General features: G+C 40.3%; 1 protein-coding gene across 1 annotated transcript in view; it reads right to left on the bottom strand.

Moving 5' to 3' along the window:
* ARID5B (AT rich interactive domain 5B (MRF1-like)) overlaps positions 1–23,590 on the bottom strand; it is a 103,716-nt gene that overhangs the window by 59,491 nt on the left and 20,635 nt on the right. The window contains exon 2 of the mRNA XM_009994841.1: positions 9,766–9,996. Coding sequence (XP_009993143.1) covers positions 9,766–9,996 — 231 coding nt within the window. The remainder of the gene's footprint in view (positions 1–9,765; positions 9,997–23,590) is intronic.

Below are 23,590 nucleotides of genomic sequence, written 5' to 3'. Positions count from 1 at the left end.
GGGGGGGGGGGGGGGGGGAGGAACGGGGGACAAATCTTCACTCATATCTTCTATATATATTCATGTGACCAACCCACGATCTCTGTTAAGTGCCACAACTGTTCATTAACACACATCACAGGCCCCAGGTCAGCACTGCCAGCTTTGAAACTACGCCAGAAGCAGAGGCTCAACAAATGGCACTTTGACCTTTTCACTACTAACTTCAATCTTTATTAAAATCTCTAAGACGTCAGTCAGCTCTGTCTCCCTTTTTCACCATCTTTTATCTGCTCCCCAGAAATAGTCATTCATTAAACGGGGAAGTTTGCTACATTCTGACGTAATGATAGATTCCCCTTTTACTTGCCATCAGCTTGTGAAATGCCTTTGATTAAAAAAGAGAAGGAAGTGCTCCCTCCCCCTGCCAAACAACTCTAAATTCAGATTGCTCACTCATTTCTAAGGAAATCAAGCATGCTGCCTAATACTAAAAAATCTCACGGCATCCAAACAAGTTTAACTCCATTTTATGTTCCTCTTATTAAATTCTAACTTTGCAACGCATAAAACGCTCACCCTGCTCTTTACTCACTTTTTAAATGTCACGTTTGCATCTTCACATCTTCAGCCCAAGCATTTGTGGGGGGATAGAAACTGATTTTTTGCCCAGCAGGGTTTCCATTCCCTACAATAGAGTCACCAAACTCAGTGGAGAAAAATGTAACTAGAGACAAATAGAGGTTTTGATCGTTTTTATGGTGCTTAAACACAGATTGGGGGTGGGGGGTCTAGCAGCAATTAACTAATTACACATTGAGGAAAAAATCAGAAAAAGTTCACGAGTCATTTATGTGTTTTCATTCTTTGTAAATTTTCTAGCACACCCTATACGTTTAATTTCTTGCTTTAAATAAGGAAGTACTGGAAAATATGCATAGCATTTGGAACTAAGGCGAATGACATATTAATTTAAGTTTGCTTTGTGTTAAGTTTGTGTTTTCCAGATTTGAAATGAAACTTCAGGAAAACCTAAAACTCGCCCCCAACCTTTACTTTCTACCCCCCTTCACCCATGGATTATCTAGATGGTGTAAGCTATTCATTTAAGCAGCACAGTGAAGTATCATCATTAGGTGGCTTAGTTGCCTGGGATACTACTATCAGCCTGACCAGTAGGGAACCTGGGAAGCGTGAGCTCCGAAGGGGGGGGAAAGTAAACAAAGTAACGAGTAACAGTTACAGCTCCTTAAAATGTGTACATTAACCTCGGTATTGGGAAACTGTTTGCTTTTTAGAGGCAGCACCCTCTGATTGAAATAATGACAAATATTCTGGAAATTCCGTCTGAAGCCAAAATGAAATTACTCAACTGCACTCTGGGAGAACAAAGCTTTTTAGTATACCTTCAAATGAACTCAGGTAAGTTTACAAATGGCCTATACCTAAAAAGACCATTAACCAAAATTACGTTTGTTTTTATTGAAAGACAGCCTCAAGTGCTGACATGTAATATATGACATGTGATACATAATAATACTCTTAAACCAGTTCTGACATAATATCTCCCAAGGCATAATAACCACAAATGACTGCTTTAGTTAAGAACTAGCCAGAAGCAAAATAGATCCATGTAAAAGTAGTTTTAACCATAAATACCTCAGCAATATTTTATGTCACTTAGTAAAAAAGTTAAAGGAGTCCCATAATAATTAACAACAAAAACTTCATGTTCTTTACTATTGTATGGTGGTTGTGAAAGGTTATTTCATAGTCCCACAGCTGCCAATGCTGTAAATCTATGCAGGCACCAAGAAGCATTAAGGAGAAATAATAGCGATTTAAACTAAGGCTGACGTAATTCATGATAAACAGTCATTGGAAAATATTACAATGTTGTCTTTTTTAAGTGGGTTTAATCAGAAGAATGTGACCATATTCTGACATAAACCACTTCTCTTTTCCATTGTACGGGCACTGGAATGGGGACCCTTCCCTGTCTGCCAAGGTCTCCCCTGCTCCCAACAACTGCTGAGCCCTGTTACCTTGGGGATTCTGCTTCCAAGGCTTGAGATGATGGTGAACCAAAAGGTGCCCCAAGAAAATACTCAAAGAGTCTGGGCAGGCCCAGCAGTCCAAGGGAGGAACCAAAACCAGCGGAATGTTCAAATGAGGATGCTCTAATTAAGGCATACTGGGAAAAGATGGCACCAGAAATGAGAGCATTTATGATATGGTGCATGCTCACAATTGAACACAGCTTGGCTTATTTTTTGCTGTAATGATAAAAAGTGATTTTGATAGGTGAATCATAAAACTAGCCATCAAGTGGAAACCTTATATACCAGGAATTAAGTCATTTATACCTACAATCATTTAATGAACACACACCAATAAAACAGTCGTGTGTGTAACAGAGGACAAAACCCATGTGGTAAGTTACACTTATCAGACACAGAAGAACATATCACTCACTAACTCTTTGTTCGCTAGAACTACACATTTATTCTCTACTGAATTCCAGCCAATAAAACATAGAAAGCCCACAATACCATCACACAGTCACTACTTAATTAAAATTAGAAAGGAGATGCTAAGAGCACCAGATGGACACCCAGACTCTCAGCTCTGCCATGGATGCTCGCAGGAGGGAGGACATTTCACCTCCATCCCCTGAAGAGCCCCACAGCCCAGGCTGTCCCACCAGTACTGGCCACCCCATGGTTCCCAGCCCTGATGCTTCCTCAAATAGCCAGGTTATGCCAGGCACACCCCAGGAACAGCGCCAGCACCCACCACCTTGTGCCCAGAGCCTAAGTCCTTTCCTCTCCTGGACTGCTACCAAGGGCACCTGAGGAAGTCAGGAGCCATCCCAGTCTCCCAAGTGCCCTCACTGTGGGACCTGTGCTCTTGCAGGGGCCTGCTGCTGCAGGTGTCTTGGGCAGCTACCCTGCTACTCTGTCCCAGACAGACAGCCACCACCAGCCCTGGCGAGACATGATGCCAAGGGGCTGGAGCAAATGGGCAGAAGCAGCTTTTCAGGCAGCACCACTCAGCATCTGCTGCCTCCCTGGTGGCAGCAGGAACACACAACCTGAATAAAAACAGCAATTCTGTAGATGTTCTTTATAAAAGAGTTTGGATTATACAGCAAAAAATAATCTATCTCAATATTTATCTTGGTTACAGCTATGGTTGCTAGTGAAAAAGTAAAAAAAAAAAAAAAGCTAACAGCATTTGTTTCTATTGAAGTTCTTGCAGACAGGAAGGTATTTTATCTTACTTTACCACACATTACTTATGTTCACTTAACAGCTTGTTAACATTGGGTGAGATTCTGCCCATGGTTCACTGGGGAAAATCTTAAGACATAGCCACTGAAGTGGATCAAGTTATTTTGGATTTACGCCACTAAGTGAGGCAGAATGTGACCCCTTATCAGTGACTTTCTGCTTTGAGTATACAAATATTTTATGCATTTCAATGAGTGACAGAATGCAAAACTTGCAAATATTTATTTTTAGATGTATGGGGAAAAAGCAATTAGAGCTAAAAATGTTAAGAATGAAGAAATCACTTAACAGAAGCAATTATGTTGGGCACAAACAGCTCTGCCTTCAGACATTTTATTCAAATGCTGCAGAGCACATGAGAAAATACCAATTGTTAAAAAAAAACAGCAAGTATTTTTTTCACAACTGAAAAATCAATCATTATAAACAACATCTGGGGATCATTAATATCTTACTCTACGGTTGAATTAGCAAAATAAGAAAGTCTGACCAGAATCCTGAACATTTCCAGATTTGCTTTTTCAAGCTAAAAGCTTATGTTTGTAGAGGTGGGGTGGGAGAGAAGAGGAAACATACATTTATCTATATTGCATATAGCACTATTATGCATTAATCATTAGTTCCCCTCCAGCTATGTCCTGTTTTTGTTTTGAGAGAGTTAAAATTTGAAATATTTAGCTAAGCCACCCAGCCCAGGACTTTGGAAAAGATTTGCATATTTTTCAGACTGTTAGAGATGCCACTGTAAAGCTCTATCTAAAGAGGTCCCAGTATCCACACTCATAAAAAGCCTCCATACTCTTCCTATCACATCACAAAATGCTTAAACATTCTAGTCTTAGCAGAGCAGTACTGACAACAATCCCCCTCTAATGGCATATTTGACATTAAAACAAAGAAGCCCAAAGTACCTATATGGAAACTTCAGTGTTTTCACTGATAGAAATCATCCTGCAGGTAGGCAAAATAGCAATAATGGTGATACCTTATGTTAGCTGAAAAACATTTTAAAAAACCCCTTTCAGGCTGAAGTACAATTTTCCTACTAGAGTTGGTTGAAAAAGGAAAGCCAACTTTGACTCACACAAACAAAGAAAGTCACCAACAGGAAAACTGCATTTCGTTTAGACTGGAAACATTTCTTTGTTTCCTTTTATATATATATATATATCAATCACATTCCCTGCCAAGTTTTTGTTTTGTTATGTTTTTCCCTAAACAACTGATTTTAACAACTGATTTTATCTGTGAGGCACCAAATTCTGTAAACTGAGATGTGTAACGAAAGCAAAGGCCAAACTTTAGCCATACCAGAAGTTATGGTACCACTGCACCCTGAAGACATCAGCTCTCATCCTGCATATTTTTTTCTGGCCTATGACCTATCCCTAAAAAAGACTACTCTTCCTAACACTGTCCTGCCACAGCTTCCCTGGTCAATGACAAGAAGGAAGTTAAGTCCTGAAATTGTTGGCTCAGAAACCCTGGTGGCTGGGAGGACAGGTAAGTCATTCCTCACTCCTCACCACAGCTCTGGTAGGCAGCGGATCTGCTGTCTGCATTGTTTTATAAGGAGACTGGAGTTGTTGAATGTTTTGGGTTTTGCTTTAATGTGGATGATTCTTCCCAATGCAATCAATATCTCATTAAGTTTTCTTGGGGGAAGGGGAAAGAAGAGAAGTGGGGACTTCAATACCCCTTATGCATAATTTTTTTCAAAGAGCAGTTTCCCCTCTGTATTGCTTGTTATGGTAAAATTAAGAAGTTTCATTTGTCAGAGAAAAAAAAATAATCCTATTAACACCACAGCAAGATGCTGTTCTCTCACTTTTTGGTATGAAAAGTTTTATAAAAAACTGGCTTGTACATGCAAAAAATAAAACTTTTAACCTTCTTTTGGGGGTGAACAAGTGTTTAGAGTACCTCAGGGACCAAAAAGCTTAATGGCATATTGGACCCAGCATGCTATAAAAATAATCCAGAATTATTTAAAATTTACCAAATAATATTTTAAAATTGAGAAGAAATAAGGTATTCAGTGTTCTCTCAGACTCCTGTTTAGAGAAAAAGCAACCCTGCGCTCACAAAAGGAAAGTGAGCCTTCTGGTTCATCCTTAGCAGGCAGGATTTACAATATTTATTTAACCAGCAAAGCACCACAACAAATCTTCCTGTGTGAGATTTTCATCTAGTGGAGTTGACAGAGATGCAGAAATCCACTATCACCCAAGTATCAGACTCTCACGCATCTAAGCTGCAAGTCTGCTCCTACCATCCTGAGAGTCCCCAAGCCTGGAGAAGGTGGAGGCAATGCTGACAGACCCGTATCTGCGCTCCCTTGCTCTAGGGGCCCACACGTTTTTGGCAATACAGCCCATAACTGGGTCACTCCATGCTGTGGACAGGGCATGGGTCTGGTAAAGGCCAAGTCAACTTCTTTGGACTAGAAAATGCAGAGGACATGTGCTGCACACTGCAGTTTCTGCCTAGACACTCCACAGGCAGTGCAGTGGAGTGCCTCTAGTGGAGGCAAAGCTCTTTGGTCTATAATGAAAGCTATCAGGACCCCTATTTTTTCATTCCTTCTCTCTTGCAGCATATATGCCCATATAGTAAATGCTCGTAAATTATATGCATTACAGAAGTTATTCAATAACAGTAACTCCAAAGGCTGATAAATGAAAATGATTTAAAAAATGACTTCATCAATGATCTGGAGTTGAAGAGAAATGAATTGTTCAGCTGGCATATATTATTTTTATTTTAAGGGAGCAGGGGAATGAGGAAATAGTTTTGTTTTTTTCCACATGCCAATTAATAGGAGCAGTTAGATAAGGAATGTGTTGGTGAACTCTAGTCTGCACCAAGAAATAAAATGAGGCCATGAAGAGAATTTATTCCTTTTGCCCACCCTCTGCACCCAACCAATTTTTCCCTTGGACAGGGAGACACAGACTACAGCAATGACTTTGTTGCCATTGCTGCCTGGGTCTAGCCCAAGGTCTGTCTCCCCACGGCCCTTGCAAACCTGCACAGGCTAGTGGCACTGCCCGACAGGGCTCAGGCCTTTGAGCTTCAGTTTGAGCATGGACAACTCCACTCCAGTCTCCTGTGCAGGTTTGAAATCTCAGATTTCTTGTTCCTAGCAAGCAACACCAGTATTTCATTATCCACCTGGACTGTTTCATGCTGGTGAGGACCTCTAATTGCTCTTCATGAGGCGAAATGGTACACAGTCGGACTGTGGCCACCAGTACAAACTTTGGCTATCAAGACATCCAAGCATGGCTTATGTCTTCTGCTTTCTGAACAGAAGCAACTTTTGAGTCTATTTGCATTCTGGAGGGGAACTCACCAAGGCAGTTAGATTAGCTAATCAGTAGTTCTATCAACAAGAATAGGAGCAGGAGGCTTCCTATTCACAGCAGTCTTCCTCTGTAAATGGAAAGTAAGTTCTTCCCTGGCAGGCTGCAAAGAAATAGATGCAAATATTTGAGCCTTCCACCTGCTGAGCCAATTCCTCAGCAGTCCACTTCTGCAGTAGTTGCCTTGCCGGAATGTTGTGGAACAATGAACCAAGGTAGAAGATAAGCAGAAAAGGACCCTGCAAGAGAATCTATCCTTAATATTCGTGCCCAGACCACTTGGGTACATGCCTTACAGCAGTGCACAGGCAGGACAGAGGCAGACATGGGTGGCTGCTGGGTCGGCAGTGGGTACTGGCTGTGACAGCCCATGCTGAAACCAGAGGAGAAGCTTACTGAAGCCTAACCTTCACCAAAGCTCTAAGGCAATATGGAGGCCATCCACATGGGATTGCCTAAAGCATGAAGGCATCTCTTCCAGCCACGTTTGCAGGAGATCACGGACAGCAGCTACATACCTCTTCTACTTAAAAAAAAAAAAAATGGCTCACACCAAAATAAAACATTATTAGTTGTCAATAAAAATTTTTCTTCCTCACTTCCTGCTTTATTTATTATTTTTAACCCTATGGAATGAGGGTAGGAAAGGGGGGAAGAATATGAGGCATCTGAGCTGAACAAAACAATTTTGTTATAAATGTATTTTCCAAATTTCTCTAATCTCACTCTAGAGTTTGGAGAACTTCAGGGGATGGGGAAATACACATGTTCCTATCTTGTTCCTTCTTTCATTTGCAAGGTAAGAAATAGCAAAGCCCTTCAAATTAAAGGTGTCTATAAGGAGATCCAGACACATTTAAGAATTTTAGCCATATTTCTGTAATCTGGTCTCCCCACAGATTTGACTGATAAAACACCAGTGCCTTCGAGTAATCCATTTATCTGCTGTACCACCCTGTCTCTGTTTAGCTTTCACAGTCATCACTTTCCACATGTGACATCAATCTACATGATATCAACGTAAAATGTTTCTATAACGAAGTGTTGTACATTTTATTGTCCTGCCAGCAAAGCAAAGGATAAAACAGCACTTTGCCTGTTGCCTTCAACAAAGGTAGTGTAATTGACACCATACATTTTTGCAATACAGAAAAGGAACCATACATTGGCCAGTTTTTTCTTCCTAACACAGCAGGGCTTGCAAATTTTACCACATTATTTTCGCAAGAAATACCTTTGAAGAGTAGTCTTTTTGTTTGTTTTATAGCCATTAAAAAAACCCTGCTTCTTAAACCCAACTAAATTTTAAATACACATTATTAATTTCTATGACTAAGATTTCTGTGTCTCTGGTTTGATAATGAGATAATTGCCTCACAAAGGTCAAGAGAATGGCATAGTTAGCTTTCAGACTGAACAAAGCACTTGTTATGGTTCACCAAGTGTAGTTTCTGCATCACTCCACATCTCTTTGATTCATCTATTACAAATATTCCATGATACACTCGCATTATGGATCCCACTATTTCAACAAACCTGTAATCAAGGAATGACCCTGAATAAAATACTCCCCAGAAAGCAGATGGTATGCTCATCAAATGCCTTCAAGCCTAAAATAACCTTTCCCATAAGAGGGATAGTCTATTAAAACTGAACTTCATATTCTGAGTTGGAGCTCAGAGTAAATAAAAATTAACACAATACTACTGTGTTATTAGACCAAACTTCCAGGGCATTTCATTCATTTTTCACCACCCCTGCCCCCTAAGAGCAATCAACACTTTAATTCATAGTTCATTCAATGCATGTAATGTTTTGTGTGAGTGTGAGAAGACTTGGCAATTTGGGCCCAGTTCTGCAAAAGCCTGACATCACAAAATTAAAACTATTCACAGCAGTAATGTGCTCCAGTGACAACACTGTGTGCAGAAAAATCTCTCCTGCCTGTCGGAAGCTGCCTGGTGCAGCAGTGGAGGAGTGGAGGAGTTCTGTGTTACCTCATAAAATGCTCCAATTCCACTGGCTGGGCTGGCATTTCTCTGCCAACGAGACAGGGCCTGGACTGTGTGCCAAGCTGAAAGCCATCATGCTGGAGCTAGGCAGAAGGAGGAGATGATTCTCCCATCATAGCATTGTTGAAATCCTTCCCTCTCGTTCTCTTTATTATATATGAAATGCCCAGTCAGAAATTCTCTAAGAGACCACAAGAGCTTCCCTCCAGGAATGCAGGGTCTTGCAGAGCAAGGGTGCACGCACTGCTATGCAAATAGACTTTGCTACCATTAGCAGTAGTGCTCATCCATCTGGTGATAGGGGTAATAAAACTTAATTCTCACAGTGTAGGTAGACTGCTGAAGAAATTACACTGGACCCATTACTGGAGTTACCCTAGGTGTGTACACAACATGCATTCTGTTACATATATTCAGCAGCACATCTGCTGGCCTTGGGTTGATCTCACACAAGAAAACAAATGTGTGAAATCACCTGGCAGCTATCAGGAGGCCAGTCTTGCAGCTCTCTCTCCCAGCCGTAAGGGTCTGCACATTCCTGTGGAGCTGCAGAGTTCTCAACTCCCTTTGAACTACTGAGTCACCTCCTAGAAGTGCCTCTGCACTTGTAGTATCAAGCTCCCAGTATTGGCAAAATCCTTGCTGAAAAAGCCCACATTCCACTATCCATAGCTGACATTTGCTCAGGGCCCTAGAAGCACATTCAGGTTTGGTATGGGCTCTACAACAGTAATGGGACACTCAGGGAGTCTCTCCTATTTTGCATTTGCCAGCATATTACACCAATAATGACCAAAAAAACCCAACATGCTTTGTAAAGCTTCTGGAAAGACATGGACTTTAGGCAACTGGTTAAGGTAGATAATTTTCAAATCCAGCCAAGGGATCCTTTTACTCATACTGAGTTAACTATGCTACCACACTCAAGTTGCACCACCAGTACCATTAGCGGCCTTCAGTCTCGCAGAAGAAAGAGCACATTTGGCATTTAACCTTTCAAATCTAGACAGCATTGGCTCACTTCAAAGTGACTACTCCTTGGAAATCAGTGGACACTTAAAAGAAGAAAAATGTCACGATTTATGAAAAAAATAAAATAGCTGTAACACGACTTACCAAACTCATCACATATACTTTCATTTTCTATTAGAGTAGGATGATCAAACGTATCCCGACAGTAGAAGATTTGGGGGTTCTTGCTTGTTACTGCAATACCTCCCAGGGCTAAAACAAACTGGTCTGTTAGTATTGAAGAAGGCTTGTCCTGAATGCGTTTTAACATGGAACGGTATCGACAGTACTGCGGGTAGCTGAGAATTAGCAGGTTTGAATCTTCATCATCCTCACCTGGAATAAGAAAAGAAAAAGAATACTAAGTATGTCAGAAAAATACAAGACAAGGGCTGAAACTCAACCATCTCAGAAACCCCACAGCCCACTCATTCAGTCTTTTCTCAAAATACAGCTTTATAGCAAGTGGGTTTTGAAAAGAAGGTTAAAACGAAAAAATTTTAAAAGTTAATTGAAACTGCTTCTTTTCTGGCTTGTTGTTCAGTTTTCCCATGCTTACCCACAAGGGTCTACCTGATGAGTAAGAAAACGGTGCTCTGCAGAAGCTGGCTAGTGGCCTTCATCAAAGTGCTCCCCATATTCTGCCAACTTGGCTGCTTTGATAGAAATATTGTAATTTTTACTCAGCCTATACAGCCTTACTGAAGTCATGTTTACACCAGCTATCTTATTTTTTAAAAGAATAATATACAAGCCCCAGAGCACACAGGTATTAATTCTCCTTTGAAGTATCTCATACTGGTAACTACCAAAAGGGCTCCTTGGGCCAAGAAGCTGGGCTGATGTGACCTGATCATTGATGCTAAAATACCCCAACAGGTGAAAATAACTTTCTTTGCATTAACTGCAAATGCAGCAGAACTCAAAAAAACCACCTACAGAGCACAACAAGCAAATGAATTTTCTAACAGTTCATACTGTCAAAATGTGGGCTCAAAATACAATGCTGTCTAGAGCTCAGACCTTTTCATTCCCCCAGACTTTAGATTATATTAGGCATAAAGATGGCAGATTTGAAATATCACAATCAAGCTGAATCATATGATAACCAGCAGGAAACCTAGCAGCAAAAAATCCGAACCTGAGATGCAAACATGAGAAATTACTCAGTTGTGGGTATGCAGCCAGTACTTAACAGCACTACTTCTTATGCTCATTTATCTCCTCAGGTGGGATAACTCAACATGGCTTTCTATGCATGTCAACGAAGACAAAGCAAGAGCAGGCAGTTTACGTTTTCTGCTGTACTCTGATTACTGAATAACTCATCTATTTCTTCTGTCATAGACAAAAGGTCTACTATTTAATCCCATTACCAATACTGAAATAATCTTTCTTACCCGGAAAGTAAAAATCACTCCAGATATTGAAAGACATGTCAGATCAGTTCTCCCCAACTAAATACGATGGCACAACTCATCTTGATTCCCGTAAGGCAATGGAAATGTTGACACATAAAAGGCTAAATTTTTAGAAGCGTCTGAAAGCAGATATATCACCTAGAATGTCATCACTGCAGATGAATGCAATGCTGCAAAAAAAAATCAACACAGCAGACGGACTTGGAAAGCACTGTTTTACAAGCAGAGCTCCTAAAAGTCATCACTTGTAAACACTCAGAACTTCCCCACTACCCTGGAATAGGTGGAGTGATCAAACAAATTGTGTAAAAAAGTAAAAGTAGTTGAAATGCTGTTTACCAAAATGTATGACTTTTCAAAGAAAATTTATGGATCTAAAATTCTCTTTTAGTCAATCAGGTTGTGGCCACAGTTTTCTTTGTTTTCAATAAGTATCCCATAAGCCTACATAACAGCACAAATAAGCCAATTGCTCCTGGGAAAAAGGTTCTCTTCTATATTAGGAAACTCTAAAAATCAGATCAGGAAAACTGTTCTAGGAATTAACAAGCACATGATCCTTCCTTTAGCTCCTTTGAGAGTTTCATATACGCCTGCCTGACAGTTATTACTATTTTATACCTTTGTGTAGATAGTGGTGAGCTGAATCTGTTGATATGACAGTGCTTTTCTTAAGTCAGGATGTGGTCAGCTTTTTAAATAGGGTGTATATAAATGTATGTCCCATGTGCCTTTGTAGTAAACCATTAGTTTCTAGACAAATGTGCTGTAAGTCCCTGTGCAGAATTACACAAACTTTCTAACCCTGACAACTGACGACTTAACTCAAACCCCTGGCATAAAATAAAGTAATTTTTTTACAGGATCTCTTTTATTGGAGTTCCTTGTGCAACTCCAATGAGTACTTTATGATGCATTTTTTTCCTTTCTTTATTCACTCCAGGTTCAATAGATAAATCTAAGAATGAACAAAGGCTGAATAAACTGAAGATTTGTTTAGTGAAAGACAAACAGAATGTTCCTGGAACAAAGACTTTTTTTCTCAACCACGCCCATATGAGAAAAAAGAAATCAAAGTACACCAATCCCTAATAAAATGCAAGAAGTATTTTTCTTCTAACAAAATCTAACATGTGCCATTTAATGGTGGGCTTAATGTTTATTGCTGAATATTTTTGATAAATACGATTAGAGAAAGTTGACTCTTATAAGGAGGAGAGATGAAAACATGCATCACATTTCATTAAAATCAAGAAAACCAACCTAATTTCTAAAAATACTGACATCTTAGAAAATCAAGAGGCTATATTCTTGAATCTCCTTCTACCTTCAAAAGAGAACATAGTAAAAGATAATACCTACGGTACGCTGTTTGTAAGGCTCAACTTAAATTACTCTAATCCCATGCTTATACCATAATTGTGTGTTTTAATAACCCCCTACAATGTCATTTTTTCCATTTATTTATGTATTTCAGGGCTGAAAACAGAGAAACTGTAATTAGGAGACAAGGTTCCACCCCTGCCTTCCGCACGCTGCCTATATATGCATAAATGTAATCCAACAGTTCCCTTTGTGAGGGGTAAAGAGAGCTGGGATTTGGCACAGCCTGGCATTTATGTTGGATTACATGTTCTTCAAGTTGTCTTTGTAAGTAAGAGATGCATGAAATGCTAAACACAATGAATCTATGCAAGAACTGACTTTTCAAATCAGCACAACCATTTTTAATATGTAACACAAGACAATTAAAAGCCCCAAAAGAAAAAAAAAAAAAAGCCTGCTAAAAGCACAAATTCCTAACAAATCCTTCTAGAGCCAAAACTATTTACAAAAAGAACACAGAAATACTAAACTGCTTTTTGTTTGCTTGTTTCGGAAACATCAGCCTATAATGTTATTGCTAACCGCCATAATCTACTCTCAACATCAGTAAGCATTTTTTTCTTTAAAAAGACCTTCACACCAGGATTTTATAGAGCTTGATGGAAAAACTATGCATGTTCCTTCCTGTACTTAATTACCTCAACTGCAAAAGCTGCCAAGTATTTTGCCCTTTAGTTCTTTTAATCGTATTAGTGCAAATGCATTTGGATGCCAACAGAAACAAACATTTAAAGATTTTTGCTTAAAAGACTTCAAATATGTACGAGGCTGGTGCTAGGAAAGCACACTTCATTTCTTCCCAGAAAGCACAGAGTTATTTCTGCGGAAGAAATATGAATTTCTGCCTCTTGTAATACTAACTGTCTAGTTTTTACCCAATTTAAGTAAAATAATGTCAATATGAACTGCTCTCACAATGATTTATGCTACCTTCTGTTACTTTATTACATTAGACATTCCTTTCTCTAAGCTTTATACTTTTTGCCGTGCTCCTAGCAACCACATAAAGGCTGAGCACCAACTTTATGCACCTGGCACCCTTCCAGGCTCGACTGTTACTGATAATTATATTGAAGTTTCAATTTAATTGCTACTCTGTTGTGACACAGAATATTTTTTGTAATTAGGCATTTCCCATTTTCCATCCATTCATTTTTTGTATTACTGAAAACGATATATATTTTTTTTTTCCCAGAAAACATAAGCAGAACAATGATGCAGATAAGGGTATGTACATCTGTTACTATCATTACCAACATGGTAATGTGAAGAGAAGAAAAAAAAAATGAAAGGAAAAAAATTTGTGAATATAACTTCTCGGAAGGTAATATTCTTTTCAGTGTAAGTGCTCTTATTCTTCTTACAGTTACTCAATTATTTCCTGTTCTAATTACAAGACATTATACACAAAGTCATTTTTAAAAAGGAAATGTACTAAAGCAGGAGGCTAAATAGCATCACCCACTTGGTATGGTTTGAAATTCCAAACTTTTGTATCTCTTATCAATTCTCTGCTCTACCCTTGTGCAATATATTTTACCACAAATCTACCATCTCTTCTAAGGCAGTTAACACACACGTATAGATCAAAGAGGAAAACACACTTGCAGTTAAACTGCAGGCAAAGAAAAAAGAATAATAATTTCTTTTTTCTCCTCCTCACTGTAGCTGGTAAATTGGAGGCAAGCCAAGTTTAGGAGTGGAAAATATTAAAAAGTGAAAAAAAAAAAGAAAGCTTGATTAAAAAGCGAGCGAAGAGATACTCAGTTCTAAATCTAAATGAGTAAGCCACAAACTATTTCATAAAAACATACTGTGACGTAAATTACACATCAGTATTGCACTGTTGTGGTTATTTTGAGAAATGGCTTGTACTGTAAGTCAGCTGGTAAAACCCCACCCTTAATGATTTTGTAATTCTCCATACAGCAATCAACTGGAGAAGTCATGAAATTGCCAAGAAAGAAAACAGACAGAGCTGTAGAGAGTTTGTAATAAAAAGATAATGTACTTTTAACATAACAGAAGTAGAAGATTGGTTTTATTAACTAAAAAAAATACTTAAAAGGTCCCATGCTTGCCATTTGTTTTGATAAATGTTAACACAGATCTTTGTAAGATAAGCAATGGAAGCATCAGGGGAACCAGATAAAATGGGACAATGCTTTGGTGTGTGGGTAGCAAATTGAGCAAGGGAGTTATTTGGAATATAGAGTGAAAATGAAGGAAGTTGCAGCAGGGCTCTGTCCATCAGGCTCCTCTCCCACACAGTACCCTCACTACTCTGCCTTTTCCATTACCTGTATTTACTAGGAGGGTCTCCCAGAGGATGCACATATCTTAACTAGTTTACCATTGCTTATATGCATGGCTTTGACCATATCATCAATACATAGCAGATAGCGAAGTAATGAAGGATGCATCTGAATGTCCAGAGGGACTTGGCTATTGACTATTGAAGGGCAGCTTTCAAGTGTTACTGCCCTCCCAAGACTGGTCCTCAGCAACCCACTGGAACACACGATGTGATGGGACTCATTTAATCTAGTAGCAGTTTTGGGCTACAACAGTTATGGAGATCCCTCTGCAGCAAGAGAGATCTTCCAGTTTGTTGTTCTGCAAGACATTCATCATGTCACTCTCCAGAATTACTACTCCCTCATCAATGAGCTTAGTCTAGAGGCTTAACTTGCAAATTAAATTAAGTAAGCAAAATAAATTCCACCTAAGTGACCATGCAGTCTGGCCTATGCTAAAGCGATGGTCCAAATGCATGCTGCATACAAAATCCCCTCTCAGCAGATATACTCGACATCAAGATAAAATAGGTTGATCTCATCTGTGGCAACAGACTTTGGCTATTCCAGCTCTTATGACAGGATGCAGTTCTCCTTCCCTTTTTCTACTCCCTTGGCAAGGACTTTCTGCAGTATGGACATGAGAACACAGCTGCACACAAGATGAAGATGTACACAGCTGACCCTTCAAAAACAGTGACTGCAGGTCGGACAGGTGCTGCACATCTCAAAGCTTCTTGTTCCAGTAATGTCTCAAGGGGAAACAGCACAGAGTCCCAGCAGACAGAAACAAACTTGCTACACAATTACCTAAAAAATCCCAAGTCCCTCAAATAGTCCACGAGCAACAGAAACAGCAGAACAATGAAGGAGTAACCAAAAAGAGAAAAAAATGGATCTTTGACCTAAAAAACTTTAAGAGGAATCTTGCAATGAGAACATCTTCCCATTGCACAACCCAGTCACAACCTGCCAACTATGCCCAAATAATCACCCAGATCACTAGTAGCTGGCCAAGAAGTCATGCTAATCACTACCTACATCTCTGGGTACTCTTGTAAGAGAAATCATGGCTTTCCCAATGAAACAACCTTGATGGCAGAATTATGGCTAGACTCTTGCCTGGCCACTTCTCACATCAAATCCTCTGTACAGACACAAGGCTAAGAGCTATAGTAGGAATCCACATCCTTTGCAACAGGCTGCTGTATTCTAGGAGCAACAGTTGAGAAGTTCAGGTAGCTGCATCATCTGCATGTTTCAGCACACCAATCCACTCTCTCTCCAGTGATCAGTAAATTTATCAAATACAGCACTTTCAAGCCATCCTCCTTTTTAATTCCCATGGTCTTTGTTCACTCTAGTAATGCCACTTGGTGTGCCTTGGCTGGCTAATTAATCACAAGAACTAAAAATATTAATCTAAGAATCATATTTCTCTCACATATAAATGCAAATACAGTAATGATGTAACCCCATGAGATGGGACAAGAAATCTGTAGTTTTGGGTTTAAATAAACTTGGTTAAATTATTAACACAACAGGGATACTGCTTTGTTGGCAGGACCCATACTACTCATGCTTGCTTTGAGAACTCCTCTCTATTTGAATGCTAATGAAATCAGGAACAAAGAACACGTGTTGCAGGATACCAGAACACAGTGATTACACTTACGCTTACCAGATAATTATGGTGTTTAAAAGTTGCCTGTAATTCTTACGTGGACATTTGCCTGTCTGGTTTTGCTTTTAAACTGATCAAAAGGCAAAAGCCATTTCTTCCAACATACAGAATAAAACACATAGACTTTCTGATTGTATCAGACATTTCTTCCCTTGTAAGGAGGAGACAGAGCTAATTCTCAGAATTTCGTGCCACTTCCCCAGCCCTCTGTTTTGTCACAACGCCAGCAGAGCATCAGTCATTCAAAGAATTCCTAAGATCAGTTTAACATTTGAAAGAGAATACTTCCAAATCTACTGGAGATTGAAATTACTGTTCAAGCCAACAGCAATACAGTCATTAAAAAAAAAAAAGAGCACCAACTAATGCATACTTAAAGCACATGGTTGAAAAACATTTTACAGGCAGTGATTTGGATCCGAGTTGTTCTAGTCGTACGTAGCAGGGATGAAAGAGAGAATGGTGGTTGATGACTGACAGTTACGTCCATATAGTGAAATCTTCCATAATATTTATCTCATTAAATCACTTTGAATTCAAATAGTAAATCCATTTTTTTTTTAAGAAGACTAAAGGAATTTCATACTGAAAAAGTTTCCAACTAGGCATTCAATACCTTTTTTTGGACCCTAATTCAATATTCAGCTTCTTATAACTACAGCTTCTATCCTGCACTCCCAGGATCCTCCTGCACCTTAGGAAGTAGATTTATGAGGTGTTTCTAGACTCAGAAGTGTGACTGACAATCGTCATTTCCAGTTTTTATATAACCCTTCCATCCACAGGCCTCAAACTGCTTTATGGAGATGAGTAAAAATGATTATCCCCATTACACAGAGAGAGAAACTGAGACAGAGAGAGCTTAAAGGATTTATTCTACAGAATCAAGCAACTCAGAAAGCAAGGGAGAGAGCAAACAGGCTAGGCAGAAATCCTTGTCAGGGGCGATTTTGGGATAAGTCAGAGTTTCCAAAGTTTCCTCACAAGGGAAGTTGCTGTCTCCAGCCACCAGCCAGCACACCTTACCTCCACCAGAGGTGGGAGATGGACCAGGCAGAGGCTTCTTCCCTACCAAAACCATTTTCCCTGTCCTGCACAATTTCAGTCACTCCTTCATTTTATTTAGCTGCTGCCTAACTGGGACTGATTTTGCCTTCACAGAAGGTTTGCAAAGCAGATACTTGCCCTCCTGCGAACCTGCAGGTGACTGTCACAACAACAGCTGGACCAGCACAAGAAAAGCAAGCTGGTGCTGGTGGTTCAGCCAAGTGCAGAGCTGGGCTATAAAATTGTTTTCTTGCCTCCCAAAACTTCCCTCTCTTCTTACTCTTCAAGTCATAGGCATAGGCCAGATAAAGTCCAAACAGCCATGGATGGCTACAGAAAGCTACTCTGATATAAAAGGTTTTTTAACTGCCCTTTTAGCTTTCTAAAGTAAATGGAGACGGGGGAAGGGAGAGACTGATTGTAGAAGGGAGCACATGCTGACTGTCCTCTTGAATGTTCTGAGTCATGTGGACCATGCAGGTTGAATGTGCATCAGCTTTAAAACAAGTATTTATACTGGTTGTCGTGGTTACTGATAAGCAGCTTCAATTCTGCTGATAACAAAAAGAAGAAAAAATTAAAAAGGGGGGGGGCTGAAAACGTAATTTGGTAATATGACAAAGCCAAGAAGAGGAATTAAATCACATTAAACAAGCCAATTGTACTGTAAATGGCTCTGCCTCTGTATTTGCTTTTAAAATCATCTAAGGCTCTAACACGGCAGCTGCTTCAGTTTTAACAAACAGTAAAAATCCCTTTTAATAATGAAAGGAAATAATGATATACTTTGCTTTTGTTGAATTCAAACATAATTTAATTTTTCCTGAGGTGAGATTTGCACAGGGAACAATCAGATAATAAGTGTTATCATTCTCATAGACAAAACTGAACCAGCACTTTGCAATTCAAAGTGCTATTTAATGCACCGTTTTCAGCAATCTCTGAACACTATCCAACATACCACTGAACCACTTCAGTACTTACACAGAAAGCCTGATCCTGCAAATACTCAGAGCATGGGACTTACACATGAGTACTTCTACTGCTCCTGTGGCTGAAGTTACACATTGGTTAAAGCATCTCCATGAGGGGACTAATATCCAGGAACTTTTCCTACACCACCTTCTCCTTGTCTTTATTATTATTATTATATAACTACGATCATAAGTCTTGGTCTCCCTTTCTTCTGAAATGTAGCACTACATGAAGAAAATACTGGAGAATGAAAAACATGCAACTAGAGCTACTGGCAACGGAAGGGCACACGCTTTTACACTGATTACAATTAACCGCTGGAACAATGAGCTCAAGGATGTAACAGGTTCCCTAATCCAGTGCTCAAGACTGAAGCTATTTTTCCCTGAAGATATTCTCTGGTCTGCTGAGTTTTAAACTTGTGGTCTGTGATTTGCCCTCAGTGTTGAAGAGGTCTAGGACAAATCCATACTTGCTTGGGAAAATTTTAAGGCATGAAAAACTGAAAATAACCTGGAAAGTCACTGAGAGTTAAACTGAGTTATTTGGCTTAATTTCAGAGTAACTGGTTCTCCTGTCATCTCCTCTCTCTTTCACCTCTGCACACCATTCAAACACAAGTGAGACAGAAGCATATGCAGACTTACTTATAGGGGACTGTTACAGCACCTCTTCCACACAGCAGAATCAACAACCTTCATTTTCCATTGCCCCCAAAAGTATGAGTCAAAAGCCTTATCTCGGTGTTTCACACAGGGCCCTTTCACTATCATTCTGAAAATTCAGAGGAACTGAGCCCTCCTCGAAATAGCAACGGCAGAAGCTGCTGGTCTCAGAGCTGTGACACGAGAGGTGTAAGGTGGAAATGGTCCAGTGATTTAAACAGTCAAGCTCTGCTTTTGACATTTATGCCCTCTTTGAAACCTTTAATGAAGTAACAACCCTGTTAATTCTTGCAGGGTATTCAGTACACATAAAACCTGCATTACCTACTATTTACAATTTACTACATACAAGCAGTATCTGGCTCTATATAAAAATAACAAGCTCACTGTAACCCTCTGCTCCCCAACCATACTGCTGATTTCTTTGACACATGGAGAAGTGAGAATAATTACATTTTACTGAGAGCATCTCATTACACTGATTTACGTAAGATTTCCAAAGCTGCAAAAATATGCTTTTCAATTTCATTTGTTTCTAGCAATTCACTCTGAAGACTGTTAGTAAAACCTTCAGAAACCATCATCAGTATGGACAAAAATTGTACCCTTCTCATGTGGACATTTGACAGAGGGATAATAGGGTCTAGAAACACCACAGTCAGACATTTCTTTTCTATTTAATGTTTCCTTCTGTGCCAAACATAATATAACAGACAAGTGTTAGAGACATGCAGGGGGAAGCCTGAATAGAGAGCTTTAAAAGAGGTCCTTAATAGAGAAGCTGTATGCTTAGTGTTCAACAGCATTCAATGGCAATTTATTTGCAGTCATTTTCTCATGTAACCTTTCACATAGGAGCAGGTAAGATAGGGCACAAGACAATTTGTCAACTGCCAGATACGAACAAAAGAAACCATTTTTAATAAGCTTCAGCAGCCCCTTGTATTTGTTTTGCAACATGTTAATAACTTTTTTGGAAGCCAATCAAAGACAAGAAGTCAAGCCGGGAAACAAAAATGACAGTTAAAGAGTTTTACAGATAAACTCGTGTTATCATCTGCAGGGTAACAGTGCTTAATCCAGGAGTGGCAGAGAATTAGCGTGAGGCCATTCCTTTAAAAAATAAACTGCAATTACAAAAATGCCTTCTATTTTTTTCCCAAGAATTTGCTGTCCTTTATCTCATCCCAATACAGTATGTACCTGTTCCCCAATACAACTCTGGTTCTCTGCTTTCCCAGGGGCAAGAAACTCAACCTAAGAACCATCATGAGGGAAGGCCAGCAGGGAGTTGCCAAACTCCAGGCCACTGACTCAACTTCCCCAGTACCATGTTCCCCCCCAGCTACTCAGGGAGTCTCACATCTTAAATGAACCTCTCATGTTGTATCAAATAACTCCCAAATTGTTGCTCTGAAAAACAAACCAATTGTACCTTCAATAGCTGTTACAGGTATATGATTAAGTCTTTGGTTTCTCATTTAATCCAATTTTGCATCACAATAAAGTAGACCCAAGCTGAAGAGGACTCATAGGAAGAAGGTGTAAAGGAAAAGGGAGCTAACACACTCCCCTTTCAAGGATGGGAGGACCAGAAACTTAAGTGATATGCAGGACAAGACAAACTAACCGTGCTGAAGTGTAGCAATGCCAGAGGCTTCCTGTGCAACCAGGGTCATAACATCAGGCGTTTCTGTGGCACAGCCTCATTGTTATGGAAACAGAATTAGTCCCAGGCATGTGAAAGCTTGCGGGCCAGTTGCTTCTGATCCCTTCCCCTTCCTGCAGGCACAGGAGGTGCTGCAGAAATGTTATCTACTGATACCTGTGCCAAAAAGGTTTCTGCAGGGCTATGGTGCAATTGTTGGATCAAGGGCTTGTACAAGCCCTCAGTCCCATTTCTAAGGCAAGCGTCTTCTGGTATAAAGAAAAGTCAGAGAGACATCAAAATCGCAGCAACATACACTGAAAAATATGATGAAGTGTCAAGCACTTTCATTAATGTTAGTAAAATACAGAAAATTCCCTTGGAAAATTTCACACAGGCTTTCCCATCTCATTGCACATTACTCGTGGCCTGAGAGACGCGTGAGGAGAAAATGGAGAGAAATAAAGCTTCTCTCAAGTCAACTTGGACAGAGTCCTAGTCTCATTGGTAGAAAGACCAGGCTTGTGGGCTTCAGTAAGAACAGGGCTTGGTCCTTTGAACTAGATTATTGTGGCATCTGTGAGAGGTACAAAAGTATACAGTGAGAGAAGATGAGCCAGAGAACAAAAGGAGCTGCTGGTCAGATGACAACCCTCCTCATTATGATGATGAAAAGACTCCCAGACTTCAGTAGACAAACACCTGCAGAGTTTAGTATCCTACCCCCAAAATTACATTTTGTCTTCTAAGGACTTTGCAGAGGAGTCTGTGACCTGGTGAAGGGAAAGAATATAAGCATTTGCTCTTCAAGAAAGAGGAATGGCCTTATGAATAAGGAAAGACTCCCTGAGATGGGAACCTACCAACCCAGCCTCACACACCTCCTGAGATTTTTCTTCCTCTTCTCCAGGATCAGGAAGCAACTCCTGGAGGAGCAGAGAAACCATACTACCTGAATTACCTGAAAAGGCCTCAGGTGGAGGCAGGGTGAGAAAGGATTTCAGGACAAGTTATGCCTATAAGCTGAGGAGAACAAGCAAGTATCCTCCCACTCTTTTCTCTAGGCAAACTCTCTTTCCAAGTTTTCAGCAAGAGCAACAGTCTCTGGAAAATGTGCCCAGGAAGGGCTCAACAGAGCTCTGCCAATCTTCCAAAAAACACCAGGCAGCTTGTGCTTGGCTCCTGATGGGCTTCAGTCCCACACCCAGCAGAGAGGAAGGTTCCCAAGTAGAAAGCACTATCCACTAGTCTGGAGCATGCTCTAATAATAGATAGCACTGTATATTTCAAAGAACTTAATGGACGCTAATTAGTCCTCAGGGCATTCCTATGAAGCAGGTAGATAGATAAGTATTATTTCTCCTGTTTTACATATGAAATAACCTCATCTGAGATGTTCTGACTTGCTTAAGGCCACCGAATAAGTCACTGAGCTCAGCTCTCAGCAGGTCCTGGCTCCCAGACCTGTGCTCAGACCTCTCAGCCTTAGCTCTTTCAGAAGTGCAAAATCTTAATTTTAAACATGGAGGGAGAGAGGAAAGAAGATCAAGGAGGGGTGCTAACACTGGGAAAAAATACTCTCTGGAAAAGAGCTTCCAGAAGAACAACAAAACAGAGTTTTGTATCTACTCAATGCTGGATACCAAATCTAGAACAATGAGAAAGATGAAAAATACATTCTGATACAAAATTGTAAGAGTTTTTGTTATATATTCTCTTCAAGCAGTCACAGCTCTTTATTGTGATTTGTAACCACTGCTAATATCAGTTAAATAGTTTTAGACTCCTAATTTCTAGTATGGCTCCAAGTGTTAAAGAACATGTGAGGGCAGCAGATTTGGACACACAGAATATGTAAGTTTAGTACATACATTTAAGTTATATGCCCACATCCACAGTCACACAGAGGTGTTGTTCCACGCTAGAGACCTTTGTGACTTTAGATATCATGCTGCCCTGGTAGGCAGGAACACATCAACGACGGAGTTTACACCTCCTTTGGGAAAGAGTAGGAAATTGTTGCAGCCACTGTTGCTGAACAGCCAGAACTCCCAAGACACCAGATACTAAACGGCACACGCTTCCTCAGACCAACAGCACACTGTATCTCCCACTACTACTCGTTGCAACCAGTACAGATCGAGCTGAGCAGATTATGCCCTAAGCTTTCAAGACTCCAAACCTAATACATAATTCCTGTAGGTGCCTCTTCTGACCCCTTCCCTTTCAGCCTGCAGCCTCCCATCCCACTGACTACTCATACACACCACGACCTGAGCCTACAGGCTCCTCCTCTCCAGCCACCATGGCTGCTGGGGATCACCAGCACCCCGTGGCTGCAGCCTGGCACTGGCTACCCTCAACACCTGACTCTTGGAAACCTAACTGACTACAGCAGGTCACAGGCTCAAGGGCCTAATCCCACCTGCGCAAGGGAGCACCAGCACCTTGCTCCCACTTCTGCCAGGAAAGGGCTATGCCAGCACGTGCCCACTGCTCACTCAGGCAGGCCAGCCATGCTTCCACCACGGCAGCAGCCCAGCACCAGCCTGGGTGGAGGACCCTGCAGGGATCATTCCTATTCCAGAAATGTGTGGAGAGCACCAACATGCACAGGATCCACATGGAGACCACAGCATAACAGTACTGACCATACAAGTCCCACATTTCTTATTCCAGACATCCCTGTCAATGCATTTCTGACTCACAACTACACAATTAAGTGAACAAGGGTCTTTGAAGTAGTGGAGACACTGTGCCAGTCCCCCAGAATATTCACTAATTGTTTGTGCTAAAAATAATCTTAA

The sequence above is a fragment of the Chaetura pelagica genome, unplaced genomic scaffold (genome assembly GCF_000747805.2).
Source record: "Chaetura pelagica isolate M959 unplaced genomic scaffold, ChaPel_1.0 scaffold112, whole genome shotgun sequence".
Lineage (NCBI taxonomy): Eukaryota > Metazoa > Chordata > Aves > Apodiformes > Apodidae > Chaetura > Chaetura pelagica.
The sequence above is the reverse complement of the archived record's forward strand: the minus strand, read 5'-3'. Positions and strand labels throughout refer to the sequence as shown.